The sequence below is a fragment of the Rhincodon typus genome, chromosome 13 (assembly GCF_021869965.1).
Source record: "Rhincodon typus isolate 14 chromosome 13, sRhiTyp1.1, whole genome shotgun sequence".
Classification (NCBI taxonomy): domain Eukaryota; kingdom Metazoa; phylum Chordata; class Chondrichthyes; order Orectolobiformes; family Rhincodontidae; genus Rhincodon; species Rhincodon typus.
The window spans coordinates 2,582,420-2,598,563 of NC_063344.1; the positions used below are offsets into that span (position 1 = coordinate 2,582,420).

The window sequence follows — 16,144 nt, forward strand, 5'->3', positions numbered from 1 at the left end:
TCAACAACCCATCTATCTGTCTTAAATACACTCAATGACTTGGCTTCCAGAGCCCTCTGCGGCAATGAGTTCCGCAGATTAACTAAGCTCTGCTGAAGAAATTCTTCCTCATCTCAGTTTTAATTGGTCATTCCTGCACTCTGAGGCTGTGCCCTTGGGACCTAGTCTCTCCCAGGAGTGGAAACATCTTCTCCATGCCCAGGCCTCTCAATATTCTGCAAGTTTTAATGAAATACCCCCCTATCTTTCTAAACTCCAAGTAAAGACCGAAAGTCCTCATCTGCACTCCGTATGATATGCCTTTCATCCCTGGGATCATTCTTGTAAACCTTCTCTGGACCCCCTTCAAGACTTGTACATCCTTGCTTAAATACAAGGCCGAAAGTCGCTCAGAGTATTCCAAATACAGTCTGACCAGAGCCTTTTATAGCCTCAGCTGTACATCTCTGCTCTTGTATTCTACTCCTCATGAAATGAATGCTAACATTGCATTTGACTTCCCAACTTTCAAATGAACCTGCATGTTAACCTGGACAGAATCCTGAACTAGGACTCCCAAGTCTTTTTGCGCTTCAGATTTCTGAAGCCTTTCACCATTTAGAAAATAGTCTATACCTCTATACTTTCTACCAAAGTGCACGACCTCACACTTGCCCAATTGTATTCCATCTGCCACTTCTTTGCCCCCTCTCCTAGCCTGTCCAAGTCCTTCTGCAGCCTCCCTGCTTCCTCAACATTACCTGTCCCTCCACCTACCTTTGTGTCATCTGCAAACTGTATGCATAAAAAGTAGTCAATGCCACACTGTTTTACATTACTAATTTGGCCTCAGGACCATTTTCTGTTCCTAAGAAAAAAATCTTATTTACCCCTCGGGTGTTTGCACTAAAATATTAGTGATGAAGAGAGGTCCTTTTTTAGCACAGCAATAGTCTCCCTGCCATGGGGTTCGTGGGTTGTTTGTAATACAGAATAATACCAACAGGGTGGGTTCGTTCCCGTGACAGCTGAGGTCACCACTTAAGTCCAATTTTCTCAACCTTGCTCCTCACCTGAGGCATGGCGATTCTCAGGTTACACCACCAACAGTCATCTCTCTGTAATGAGAATGCAGCCCTGTGCAAAATTTACCTCTAGTATCCCACCTCTAGCCAGAAACTTCCAGTTTAAGTCCCACTCCAGAATTCAACTGCCATGAAGGTGAATTTATACCAGGGCCACAGATTTGAGTATCAACTGGTCTCTCCTTCCAACATACAATGGCAATGATACGAGTGGAGAGATTCTTGATCAGCCACTAATGGAAATAAATTGGAGTCCCTATTATCACTGTTCATAGCTCTAAGTTATAAATATGAATGTAAAAGTGTAAATTGCCAGGGCAACTCGGGCTCCTTGGGAATCTGATTAACTCAGTTGGCTATTGCGGGCCAGGTTGGTACCAACAGCACTGGAACCTATCCTTGCTGTGGTGGATTTAGAACATTTCTCCTCGTCATACTTGTGGAGGAGTTTGTGGATTAGACCAGCATTTGAGCAGAGAATGCCAGAAGCCTTTGTGATAAATAGTTTATTAAGAATCACTGCAATATTTAACTCAGAAAAAGATCTAAATTCATTGCCAAATAAATATTTCCAGGTCATGTCTGATTGTTCCCAATTTTCAAACAGGTCCAAAAGGTGAACCTGGTGTTATGGGAGAGCCAGGGAATCCAGGGCTAACTGGTGAACGAGGATGTCAAGGCCTCAAGGGAGACAAAGGTAATGGAATTCAGGTGTAGAAACAAAACAAAAATTTTTCATTCATATAGCAACTTCTCACATGATCAAAATATCTACACTTTGTAAATGCAGTGATTGTTGTTAGCTAGGCAAATTTAATTAGAACATTTATGGGTACAGCACTGTTCAAGATACTCAAATCCAATGCTCTTTCAAATATTTGTGTGGATTTTAGAATTTGCCAGTCTTATTTTTAGACTCATGACAAATTCATCAATCTTTAAAATTATAATTCTAGATCATTGTTGGTACATAGACCAAAATAATCTGTTATAGTGAAGGCAAATACCCAGACTACCTAGATATGAACTGGTGACCCATATAAGGGAACATCAGAGGCAGAGATAAGTGGTTTGTCTGCTCTCCTTCACGTTCCAAAATACAGTGTAGAAGGATTTAAGGTAACAGTAACGCTTTTTTGTAAAAAAACCACCAATATGTATGCAAGGGAGAAGTTAGTTCCCCCTCCGAGTTTGCTTCAGTTTCTGTACAAGGCCAAAAAAAAAGCACACAACACCAGGTTATAGTCCAACAGGTTTATTTGAAGAGACAAGCTTTCAGAGTGTCATTCCTTCTTCAGATGTCAGTGAGAGAGTTGGCATCAGAAACAGAATTTATAAGCAAAAGATCAAAGGGTCATAGAACTGATGCAAATGTTTTGAACAAACCTCAGATGGCTGTTAAATCTTTAATCAGTTAGAAAGGATTAATATGCAAATTCCAAAATTTCTCTCAAGTCACTGCCCTGAGATAACCAAAGGTTTTATCAGTTCCTTCAGTATACCAGTGATGACATCCCAGGTCAGACAATGTATTTTAGGTGTGAGGCCTTGTTTGGAGTCTGGCTGTGTATCAACTTGGAGTCAGACTGGTTTTATTTCCAAAGTAAGAATTTATAAAATGCTGCATTGGCTGTCCACAACTTGTGTGATTTTTGAACAAAATAGAATGTATCTGCAATTACAAATCCGCAAATGCAAATTCACCCCATAGATTTGTGTGTGCACACATGTGCGTGTGTGTGAGGGAGAGTCTCATTACAAACTCACTCTCTCTCACACTAACACACCTACCCACCTATGGGGTGAATTCGTGTGTCTGCGTCTAATGCTACCTCTCTCACTGACACCTGAAGGAGCAAGACTCCGAAAGCTCGTCTCTTCAAATAAACCTGTTGGACTGTAACCTGGTATCATGTGATTCTTGACCTTGTCCACTCCAGTCCAACACTGACACCTCCACATCGGTTTCTGTAAATAAGGGTTCCTCCTGTACCCAACTAATCCCCACAGAGATAATGCAGCTGAGATAGTAAAGATGCCATGTGAAAATCCCCATCTTAAGGATTCATTTGAATCACTAACATCTTGCACACAATGCAGTTCCTGTGGTCTGAGTCAATGAATACGTAAACAAACAGAATGCAAATAGGAAGCAATTTTTGATCATGAATCACAGAATCACGAAAATGTCATGGCATAGAAGATGGCCATTTGGCCCATCATGTCTGCACCAGCTCTTCAAAGCATCATTACCTGCTGGCAATTTACAGCTTTCCCCCCTGAAACCCTGCAGGTTACTTCTACTTTATTAATCATTCAATTCCGTCTTGAATGCCTCTTGAATGCAGGCAAAACTAGTTCTGTTTGGGATTATCGTCGGTACGGGCTGGTTGGACCAAAGAATTTGTTTCCGTGCTGTACGATTATAACTGCCCCATCACACTTTCAGGCAGTGCATTCCACACCTAATTACTCAAATTAGGTCTGGAATGAGAAAGTTTGTTCTTGCATCACATTTAGTCCCTTTGTAAATCACTTTAAATCTGATTATTGATTCAGCACTGCAGTTTATTCACTAGTCAATAATGGCTGAATACACAGAGGCTGAGATGAACACACATTTCAAGGTTTCAAGTTTCAGAACTTTGAATCCATTAAAAAACTGCAAGGAAGTACTGCTACTAATAGTAACAAAGTGCATTTGTTTCTTTGTTTTTCTTGCTGTTAAACACAGGTTCTGAAGGTCAATCAGGACCAAAGGGTAATGAAGGTGCAATTGGTCTGATAGGTCTAAAAGGTGAAAAAGGAATTAAACCAGTTACACATACAATTATAGTAAAAGGTGTGATGGGAGACCCTGGGCCACAAGGTAAGCCACAATAAGTTTTTTGAAAATTTGCATAAAATAAAAAGCGAAGTAACTTATCATCTATTGATCTAAACACATCTATCCACATCTAAACACACATTGGCCATATCCTTTAGTTCCAGGTTTCCCTGAACAACTAAATACCACAGGCTATCTTTTAAATTACGAAAATCAAGATATCGTACAGATGATGCCATATTTTGTACACCAATCCAAATTCCCTTACGTACCTTCCTAAATAACAGCTCCTTTACAGTTGTGCAAAAGTTTTAATAACGCAATAGGGTTGTTATTTCAGCATTTGAATGAGAACAGAAGCATTGACTGCTGAAGTTTGCAGAATGTCCTCCAAAAGCAAGTATTTAAGATGATACTTCTACTTAGTTGTGCTCACTCAGCCATTAAAGCTGCTTTCAAACTACATAATGTTTCCAATTATCTTCAATGGTTCATGTGACAGACTAGCAGCTTGTCATTGGAAGTAAAAATCAGGTGATAATTTCTCTAAACTAGGCTGCCAACTTGCTTGTTTAACACATGTATCACTATCACACAAAGTCAATATGCCTTCCCATATGTTGCCTACATCACTACAGTGATGGAAGCAAATAGACAATGAGCTACCCTCAAGGTCAAATTTCTTCACTTCTGAAAGACTGATGTAACAGCAGCATTAGAAACAACTGAAACTGGGTATCTGCCTATGTTCCTGGCTGCAAATATATTTCCCTGCCAAGGAAAGGGACTGAATAACAAATACAGACATACATAGAAATTGGGACCAGAAGTAGGCCATTCAGCCCTTGAGCCTGCTCCGATATTCAATAAGATCATGGCTGATTCATCTCTGTTTCAAATTCCACATTTCTATCTAGTCCTGATCATTTTTGATCCCTTGCCTAACAAGAATCTATCCACATTTGCCTTAAAAATATTCAATTTTAAAAGTGCCCCCTAATTCTGCTATCATCCACAAGAGGAAACTTCATTCCCATGTCCACCTTGACAATACTTCAAATAAGACACCTATCATTCATCTAAACTTCAATGAAAACAAGCACTATCTCTTTAACTTTTACTCAAAAGACAGTTCATTCCATTTAGCAATCTGGTGAACCTCCTATAGATTAATTTTAAATTGAGAATCTCTAAAAGATTGAGATGGAAATTATACTTTTTAAATTGCAAAATAAATATCACATTTCCTTACCAGGTTTGCAAGGAAGAACGGGACCAAAAGGTGAGACTGGTTCCTGGGGTGAAGCGGGTCATAAAGGTAAAGATGGAGCACCAGGACCTCTAGGTCCAGCAGGTACCAGGATTCAAGTACAATTAAACACAATAAATTCATTGCTGAAATATAACATAATTGTGTCAAGATTTTTTGCCTTTACCTTACATGAGGCCAAACTAAACAAAAAAAAACTGCAGATGCAGTAAATCTGAAGCAAAAACAGAAATTACTCAAGAAGATCCTGAAGATAGGTCACTGGATCTGAAATGTTGACTCTGCTTTCTCTCCACAGATTTTATCTGTGAGTTTCTCCAGCATTTTCTGTTTTTGTTTCATGAAATCAAACTATCTGGACTGATTCTCCTATTACCAAAAGTAGCATTAGCATTCCCTCCAGGATGCTGCGGGGAGGCTGACAGTTCTGCCTATCGTTAATGGAAATTTCATTTTAATACCAACCAGCCAAGTGTCAGCTCGAAAAGAGGCTGCTCGTCAATTTCAGGCGGGTCAGTAAATCTGGGCTAAGTACCCCTGCTGGCACAAATGTAAGACGCACTAGAAAGCTGAAAACAGTTTATGGATGGGAATAGGAAGGGCAGACCAGCAAAGTTTTCAACTTTCCTCATAGGAACCAGGCGAGAACTCTATGCCTGCCCGATGAAGCTTCTCAGCCACATTGGATGTACCAGGTTGTGTAGGGCATCCGCAATGGGAGCACACATAAGCCAATAAAATGGCACTGGGGACCAAATGATATTATAGAAGACCTTACGTATAGACACCAACTTCTGTTTCCTTTTTCCATTCCCCTGCCATGCATTGCATATGCGACTCATATCCAATGCCACTCCTTACTAAGTGCTGCTGCTAACTTTTGCAACATTTGAGAAATTCCACCTCTTGTAGGCACAGACTTTCATTAGCAGCAAGATCTTCTCTCTATTTCTCCTGCTCCCTTTTCCCCTCTCAACTTCATTAAGAAAACGCTTGTATTGTGCCAAAAGTAGCCCCTCTCTTAGCTCAACCAGACATGGCTTTGAGAATTGAGTGCAGAATTAAGATGAGGCCAGAAATTGCACAACGCAAATATTTATACAACAATTTTTGAAATAAGGGGAAAATTCTTCCAATTCCCCAAGAGCTGTCAGTCAATCAGATGCCGGAAGATTCTTGTTACCTTCGGCACCTGTGGAGTAGGGATAGATGTTATAGAGTCATGCAGCATGGAAACAAACCATTTGGTCTAATTAGTCCACATTGACCATGTTCTAAAACAAAACTAGTCCTATTTGCCTGCATTTGGACAATATCCTTCCAAACATTTCTTGTTCATGTACTTATCCAAATATCTTTTAAATGTTGTAACCGCACCTGCATCCATCACTTCCTCTGGCAGTTTACTACACAAGAACCACTCTCTGTGTAAAAATGTGGCCCCTCACATCCTTTTTAAAAACTTCCTCCTCTCATCTTAAAAAAAAAGCCCCCTAGTGTTGAATTCCCCAGCCAAGGAAAGAGTTCGATATAACAAGGTGTAGAGCTAGATGAACGCAGCAGGCCAAACAGCATCAGAGGAGCGGGAGAGCTGACGTTTTGGGGTCTAGACCCTTCTTCAGGTATGGGGGAGGGGAAGGGGATTCTGAAATAAATAGGGAGAGAGGGGGAGGTGGATAGAAGATGGATAAAGGAGAAGATAGGTGGAGAGGAGACAGACAGGTCAAAGAAGCAGGGTTGGAAAGCTTTCCTGCTCCTCTGATGCTGCTTGGCTGCTGTGTTCATCCAGCTCTACACCTTGTTATATCAGATTCTCCAGCATCGGCAGTTCCTACTATCTCTAGGGAAGAGTTCCTTGCTATTCACATTATCTATGCTCCTAATGACTTTTTAAACCTCTACAAGGTCACCCCTTAGCCTCCAGTGAACAAAGTCCCAGCTTATCCAGTCTCTCCTTATAACTCAAAGCCTCCATTTCCAGCAACATCCTGGTAAAACTGTTCTGAACCCTTTCCAATTTAGTAATATTCTTCCTATAGCAGGGCAACCAGAATTGCACACAGTACTACACCAACATCCTGTACAACATCAATGTGATGTCCCAACTCCTATACTCAATGGAGTCAGGCAAAGGTGCTAAACACCTTCTTAACCACCCTGTCTACCGGTGTTGCAAATTTAAAAGAATTATGTAGTTCAACCTCTAAGTCTCTCTATTCTACAACACTACCCAGGGGCCTACTATGAATTGTATGTCATGCCCTTGTTATTTTTACCAAAATGCAATAACTCACACTTATTCAAATTAATCTCCATCTGTCACTCCTCAGCTCATTGACCCAATTGATAAGACCTCTTTGTAATCTCAGATAACCACCTTCACTGTCTACTATACCACCAATTTTGGCATCATCTGCAAACCTACTAACCATACCTCCTATATTCTCATCCAAATTGATCTCATAAATGACAAACAAAAGTCAACCCAATACTGGCCCATGTGGAACACTGCTGGTCAGAGCCTCACAGCCCGAAAAACAACCCTGCACCACCACCCTCTGTCTCCTACCATCAAGCCAATTTTATATTTAATTTGCTGATAATGCATCCACTAGGGTCCTAGGATCAGTAAGGGATTTGGGCCACAATGTGAATGAGAGGAGGTTGATGGCTACAAGGATAGGGCTGCTGATGAGGGGCCCTGGGGTCCTGAAAAGAGACCTATATGGTGCCTCTCGCCTGGCTCTCACTCCTTTCCAAATACCCTGATTCTCTATCAGGCAGTCACAGATTGATATCAAGGTGACTCTTGGGAGTCCATTTTTAAGACTTCCCATGTGATAACTACCGCCCCTGCCACGGATGCAATGAGGCCCATAATTGGACATTAATTGCCTATTCAAGGTGCTCAATTGGCATTGAACCAGGAAAACCATCCACAAGCAAGCTCTCTCATCCCAGACTTAATCAAAACAAAGGCAAGAAGGTGGGGAAGGTGGGAATCCCCACCTGGACACACTCTACCTGACTAAATGCCCCTGCCACCTACAAATTCACATCACATGAGAACATTAAATTCTTTCCATTGTGTTTTAAGTTTAAAGAAGAAATTGTTCTTGGTTTTTTTTGTCTGATTCTATCTCTTCATTTGAATCTTAATCTAGACCACTGTGATTCTTTGCTTTCACAAAATCTTCATAATGTAGAAAGAGGCCTTTTGGCCCATCGAGTCTATTCTGTCTCTCCAAAGAACATCCTACCCAGACCCAGCTCCCCTCTCTATCTCCGTAGCCCTGCATTTATAACAGCTAATCCACTTATCCTACACATCTTTGGTCACGACATACCAATTTAGCATAGCCAAACCACCTAACCTACACATCTCTCGACTATGGAAGTAAATGCAGACATGTGGAGAATGCACAACCTCCACTCCATCACCCAAGGCTGGAATCAAACCCAGGTCCCTAGCGCTGTGAGGCAGCAGTGCTAAGCACTGAGCCAGCATGCTTTCCATGTTATAATTACCATGTTACCATGTTATAATTTGCTTCCCAACCATGCTTTAGAGAGGGAGAGGCAACAGACATGTGCTGCTGTGTTACTTGATACTGGAAAATTGTAAAATTTATATTTGTCTTCCTTTCGTCCAAACAGGTCCACCAGGTGATCCAGGTTTACCAGGAAATCCAGGCAATCCAGGATGTGATGGAGTTCTTGGGTCTACGGGTCCAATGGGCCTGCCAGGTAAGTTCAAGTTTTGGAACATGTAGATGGAGTGAAGTATGTTTCTAAAACGATTCTACTATATAAAACTATGAATCAAACAAATTCACTGAAATGGTTTTATTCAGAAGCAACAGCCTATACTGAAAGAGATTCACAAAGCACTTTTCTAACGGAAATTTTTAATCTGAAATGCAAATTAATTTGGATGTGTAATTCATTCTGAGGACAACCCAGAGCAGAATAAGGAATTGGAGTATCTTGAGCCAAGAGGTGGTGAATGAAAATTTTATCTCAGAAAAAACTGGAGGTGAAGGGAATCCTCCAGAATTCTGCAACATACTTGCAGGTGGACTCTACAGAAGTAATTAGCCTGAATGTATAGCATATGTGGTTACAAAGCTTATTGCTGGTAGTGTTTGTTTTCTTTAAGTGTGTATATTTTTAATATACACTAAAGCTGTTTTGTCAAAAAACTGTGAAATCTGGTGGTGTAAGTCTGTTGATTAAAGAAAGATATTTTGTTTCTTTTTAAATGTTAACAGGCCCTAACCAAATTATAACAAAAGTACATATGGGACATCCAAATCAGGTACAATGTGATGCAATAGGTGAACTCTTTTCTGATCATTTTGTCAGGTGACAAGGGAGAAAAAGGGTTTGCTGGACCAACAGGGTCTTCAGCTTTACCTGGTTCTGACGGCATTCCTGGCACAAAGGGAGAGAAAGGAGAACCAAGCAGATTAGTCTATGGCAACCCAGGCCCTCCAGGAGAAAAGGTAAGTTAACTCTGAACCTTTATTATTTACCAAACAGTCAATTTTCTTTAATTAAATTATTCATATCGTGAATCCAAAAATACATTGAAAAATAAAATATTGCAAATGCTGCTAATTTGAAATATTGGAAAAAAATGTTTGAAATGTGCAGAAAACCTGGCAGCATCTATTCAGGAAAAAATACCGGTCTGGATCTTTGCTCTTGGTTGAGAGGAGAGAGATGGAACATTTCCCATCACCACAACCCCAAACCAGGGATACAGTGACCCAGAACTTCACTTTTTTATTCCAAGGTGATGGGGCTCCTTAGGAGACAGGCCAAGGAACTCCACAACAAGACACTAAGCTGCTGCAGGCGAAGGTTGGCTGTGTGGAAGTCCTATCTCAGTGCACCAGCGCATTGTGAAAGATGAATAAAAAAGGACACCAAAAGTGGCCCTCCAGGCTGCACCCCTCATATCCTCTCCTCTACCAGCCCCAACTCATTCCAAATGCCCTATCCATGCTTAACCACGTACCTCATGCTCCGCCTATTCCCATGCCCCTCACACCTTGTTTGACACTTGTGCCACATTGCCCACGCCCCAAAACCCAACATACCATCTGTCAGCCTATTCTGCTCACCCACCTACCAACTCATTTCCATGGCCCTGTGACAACCTATACTCCCCACTCACCACCCACTTACTTTCCCTCTCCATGCAAACTCACATAGTATTCATCATGGAAAGCCCTCAAGAACCATACTGAGATAGCTTCATTTTATGTGTCTACTATGTCACTCCTTGTAAAAAAAAACACACTGACTTTTTAAAAATCAATTCATTGAAATTCCTTTGACTAATCTCTTATGAAGACAAACATTTCTATTCTATAAACAGTGGAGCAATCAGTTGGACTGCTCACTTAGCAGTTAGGCATCCCATTGTGAAAATGATAGGCTAGGAAATCAGTCATGCAGCACAAATCCAATAATGATAGACCTCAGTCTTATGTCTACAGATAGTGAAATATCTGGCACTGATTTTTTAAATTCTAACATTTGTTTTAAATGGTAAGCCAGCAGATTTAAGTCCCTTGACAGTTTTTTGACAACTTCACAGTCCAAAAGGCTTATGTATTTTTACATATAGACATGCCTACTTTTATCAATCCTAAAGGCTACCTGACTTCTCCCAGTTTGGGTACTTTGCATCTCTCAAAGATGAACTTCACCTCTTCCAAAGGTGTGCGCCATGTCCCCCAAAGATATCCCAGGACCGGACACAAAGGGGTACCCTGGCTGTATAGGGAAATACAAAATAAAAGACCTGCTCTGATGTTCTTCTTTGCACATGTTGGGTTCCTCACCATAAGGATGACAACATTTTTTGACTGGAGGTGGCTGATCATTTAAATGGCTAGCTGTCTTCATGAACCAGGCATCTGCATACTCAGGCCCACCCTCCATCCTGTCCTCATGAAACCAGGCATTACCCTATTCAGGGGCAGGACTCAGGACAAATGGCAAAAAGTCAGGCTGTAGTTACATATCAGGTCACTTATCCATCAACAGTACTGCTGTTTTTAAATAATATGAACACACTTTAGGAATCGAGGTGCCAGAGATCAGTGCTCCCTCATTGCAGGACACACACCTTTCCATTAAACAATAAGAACTGCGCAACCCATGAATCAAACACAAGAACAGCAGGACCAATTTATCATGCAAATTTCTGAACAAGGAACAATCATTTGTAAAAAGTTATCTACAAGTCAATAAATTATCTTGTACTTTGATCCTCGTATTATCTTAGGGTAATCAAGGTCCTACGGCCCCAAAAGAACTACCGGGTACTCCTGGGTCTCGAGGTGAACCAGGAACTGATGGTTGTCCTGGGACACCTGGTGAGAAAGGCGACCAAGGCAAATCAGGTTTTCCAGGTATTATGTCTTCAATTGTTTCAACCGTCTCCAAATTAAAAATGGGCAGCTGTACTGGTGAAAGGCACAAGTACATCGTCTATGACTAAGATGATAGTTTATTGTTCCTGCTGGTTCTTTTTAACCTCTCTGCTGCCTTTAACACCACTGATGATCATCAAACATCTAATCTCTATACTATTTCAATCCTCTAGCTTCATTCATATCTGTTCCAGCCCTGTCCACGCAAATCTATTAATGGTTTCTCCACTCTTCCCCTCACAGTCATCACCGGCATCAGGTAGCCTTAAATTACTGCTGGTTCCATTCACTCATTTTTCAAATGCTGCCTCTCAGTGATATAATATGTTAGAAGCCCAGAACCAAGTTCTATGAGCATGTTTTGACATATATTTACCTCTTCTGTCTCTTATTTTGATTCCAGAACTACTGACCAACTCTGCAGTTGCTTGATCCACTATCAAGTCTTAGACAAATTATAATTCCTTCCCATTTACTACAAGCTTAAATCATCCTGTCTCCTGTTTCGTCGTGCAAGCTTTTTATTTAATATTCCATCAACCACTTTGACTACCATTTTAGTCTAAGTTAATAATGCAGAACCCTGACAAGCTGTATAACCCAGAAATAATTTTCCTTTCCTTGTCTCACATTATTTAAGTCATTTTCCGTCATTACTGAGACTCTAATCCATACATGTATCTCCTCAAAAGTCAACTTCTCTAGTTTTATCCAAGTTGGCCTCTCTGCCTTCCAAAAATTACAATGTATTCAGCAAGCCAATGCCTGTTCTTAATCTCTCTGGACCTATCACCCTTCCATTCTTGACGTGTTCCAATAAGTCATATACCACTCCCAATCCATTTCCAGATTTTTACCATCTCACGCCATCCTACTTCAGGCAATCTCCTTTTAGTCTTATCCCCTATTACATCAACATTGACTCTTCTGATAATGATCTATTCTATTTCCACCATTCTGATTTGTTTATATTGTCACTTGCTGCTCATTCTACAACTAGCTATCTATCTTCTAGAGCTCCCTCACAAAATGTGTCTAACTTACTTACTCCCTCCCTGACTTCTAACATGTTTAACTTTATTTGGTTTTCTTTAGTTTATGCAGCCACATTCCCAAAATTCCCAGCTCTTTTCTCCCACTCAGAGTTTGTTTCTTTCTCCAGCTTCTTTTGAATTATATGAATGTTGTATAAATATAAGTTGTAGCGTATAGTGTGCCAGAAATTGTTCTGGAAGCTAGTGCAAAATGTCTATATTGTTCAGCAATTGAATCCAGCCTATTACTTACTGTGTACCTTTGAATGTTGAACTGTAGGTCCTGCAGGCTCTAAAGGCGGTAAAGGACTTGATGGGAAACGAGGCTTACCAGGAAGTCAAGGTGTCCCAGGAACTCCAGGTAAGATTCTTCGCTCCTTTAGCTAAAATATACTCTGGGAAGCTGGTCATTGTTGCACTGCCATTACCTTCCTGGAGGTGCAGTGAAAACACTGTTGACATGTATAATTGGAATTTCCACCATAATTCCAGCAAAGTAGCGTGAGTGGGGATGGACAATTTACAAAGCATTTCCCAGCCTCAACTTGTTCAAACTGTTTGGAGACCTAAGCCCCAGCTTGATAACCTTTGTATAGCAATGGATTGCTTTGTACAATTTCATGAACTAAATAAAAGTTTTTGGTTTAGGGTTGACTTGTATAATGTAGTATTCCAATATAAATCTCAAAGCAAGATAAGTTTTTATATGGGGAATTCCAGTCTGGAGGTCAGCACTTCCAATTTACAACAATTTTCTCTCTTAGCTAAAGCAGGAATTATGGTCATTATTGTGGAATACATTTTATTAATGAAATTATTAATTATAGGAATTTGGAATGAGAACAACAATGAACCTATCAGTGCTCAGCTTTATAACAGAAGAAATCTGACCACACTTTCTGGGCTCTGCATGTGTTGTTAAAGGCTGAAATCCAGAAATGCCTATTAGAAATATCCCCACATTTCTTCACTGCCAAACCGCAGAGCTCCTTTACAATCTTCCAGGCAGAAGTATTTCAATGGTATACACTTGTTTCATTTCTTGTGGCAGCATGGCTTTCATTATATACATGCTGCCATGTGTTCAGCACCAGCATCTCAAGCAATGTTGTTAAAAATAGAACTGAGAGGATGCTGGAGAAACTCAGCAGGTAGGGCTGCATCTGTGGAGAGAGAAATACAGTTAATGTTTTGAGTCCAGTGACCCTTCTTCAGGTGGGATAGGGTGGTATTTATGTTGATGACGGGGATGGGGTGAAATCTTGGCTTATCATCAGCAATTCCTTCATTTGCATCTGCTTTTATTTTCCCTCTCTCTTGGCACTGTCTCCATGTATTCTGTTCACTCCTTCCCCTGCAAAAGAGCATTACATGTTTCAGCTTTCTCAAAATATATATTTTCAGTCACCTCCTTTATGCAACTCTGTGGATAACCAAGGGTTATCTCTAGTGCCAGCCTGAAAGGAGCCAGGTGCAGAGAGGTTTATGGCCATGGTCTTCTTAACAGTAACTGGCTTTGCAGTCCTTGCCCAACTCTCGGTTTGCAGTTTTGGCTGCAGCAGCAGCCAGGTGATTCCAGTGAGGGTGCCTTCACTGAAGAACAGATGTCGTTCATACTGTTCCTCATGAAGGTTCATATTGGAGAACTGCTCCCTGAACTGGAACGCAGGAGGTTGAGGGGTGACCCAATAGAAGTTTATAAGATTGTGAATGGCATGGATAGAGTGGAAAGTATGAAGCTTTTTCCCAGGGTGGAAGGGTCAATTACTAAGGGGTACATGTTCAAAGTGTGAGGGGGGATGTTTAAAAGAAATGTGAAAGGCAAGTTTTTCACACAAAGGGTGGTGAATGCCTGGAACGCACTGCCAGAGGAGGTGGTGGAAGCAGACACAATAGCAGCATTCAAGAAGCACCTGGACAAATAAATGAATAGGAAGGGAATAGGGGATATGGATCCTGCAAGTGAAGACAGTTTTAGTATGGAAAGGCAAAATGTGGCAGCGTAGGCTTGCAGGGCCAAAGGGCCTGTTCCTGTGCTGTATTGTTCTTTATTCTTCACATCCTTAGATAAGGCCTCCTGCTTGAAAGCTTCCATTCTCCTCTCTTCTGTACCCATATTTCAAACAGCTTTTCTACCTCTGTTTGGCCTCTGTTCATTCTGCCTCTCTTGCTGTAGACCTGTGGGGATTCACACTGCTACACTCATGTCTCTGAGCAAGTAAATATGCAAAGCTAAAAATAGAAAATGCTTAGCGGGTTTGAAAACTTCAGGGGAGAAAAAGAGTTAATTTTACATGATGTTGAAAACTCTTCATAAGAACCCTTCTAACTTGATAGCAGGTCATTATTCACCTGCAGTGTCAACTCTGGTTCTGTCTCCACAGCTGCTGCCTGACAGGATGAATATTTCAAGTGCTTTCTGTTTTTCAGATTTTCAGCATTTTGCTTTTGGAATATGATGTGCCAATGTTGGACTGGGGTGGACAAAGTCAAAAGTCCCTGACACCAAGGTATAGCCCAACAGGTTCATTTGAAGTCACAAGCTTTCAGGGCGCTGCTCCTTCATCAGGTGAATGCAGGGAAGCACACAGGCACGGACTTTACATGCAGAGAGATCATGGCAAGTAGGTTGACTTGAGTGAGCTTGTGATTTGTAGTCCTTTCAGGATCTTGCCACTATCTCTCTGTATATAAATTCTGTGCCTGTGCATTTCCATCCACTTCACCTGGCGAAGGACCAGTGGTATGAAAGCTTATGATTTCAAATAAACCTGTTGGATTACAACCTGGTTTTGTGTGACTTCTGCTTTTAAAATAGTTTGTGAAGAGGCTTTGATGTCAGCTTGCGTGGCACCACTACCCGTACAACTTTAAAACGCTTTGTGACTCTAGAAACTAACAAACATTTCCACACAACAGCGACATGTCAAATAGCTCCAAACATGGTATCATGGACAGTGAGGAAGATTATCAGAAATTGCAGCAGGATCTTGATCAGCTGGGAAAGTGGGCTGAGAAATGGCAAATGGATTTCAATATAGATAAGTGTGAGGTGTTACATTTTGGAAAGTCAAATCAAGGTAGGAGTTTCATGGTTCATGGTAGGGCCTTAAGGAGTGTAGTGGAACAAAGGGACCTTGGAGTTCAGGTGCATGGGTCTCTGAAAGTGAAGTTACAGGTAGACAGGGCAGTGAAGAAGGCTTTTGGCACACAGGCCTTCATTAGTCATGACATTGAGTATAAAAGTTGGGAAGTTATATAGCAGTTGTACAGGACGTTGGTGAGACTGCACTTGGAGTAAAGTGTTCAGTTTTTGTCACCTTGCCATAGGAAGGATGTTACTAAACTGGAAACAGTGCAGAAGAAATTTACAAGGATGTTGCCAGAACTCAAGGACATGAGTTACAGAGAGTGGTTGGACAAGCTAGGACTGATTTCTTTAGAGTGTAGGAGACTGAGACTTAGTAGACTTAGGTCCACAAAATCATGAGAGGTATAGA

The 16,144-nt window shown here is 41.0% G+C and overlaps 1 protein-coding gene across 1 annotated transcript in view; it reads left to right on the forward strand.

Moving 5' to 3' along the window:
* The window catches only part of LOC109918187 (collagen alpha-1(IV) chain-like), a 197,314-nt gene that overhangs the window by 160,591 nt on the left and 20,579 nt on the right, over nt 1-16,144 (forward strand). Inside the window, exons 18-24 of the mRNA XM_048604479.1 lie at nt 1,672-1,761; nt 3,799-3,933; nt 5,147-5,245; nt 8,819-8,908; nt 9,527-9,666; nt 11,463-11,589; nt 12,925-13,005. Coding sequence (XP_048460436.1) covers nt 1,672-1,761; nt 3,799-3,933; nt 5,147-5,245; nt 8,819-8,908; nt 9,527-9,666; nt 11,463-11,589; nt 12,925-13,005 — 762 coding nt within the window. The remainder of the gene's footprint in view (nt 1-1,671; nt 1,762-3,798; nt 3,934-5,146; nt 5,246-8,818; nt 8,909-9,526; nt 9,667-11,462; nt 11,590-12,924; nt 13,006-16,144) is intronic.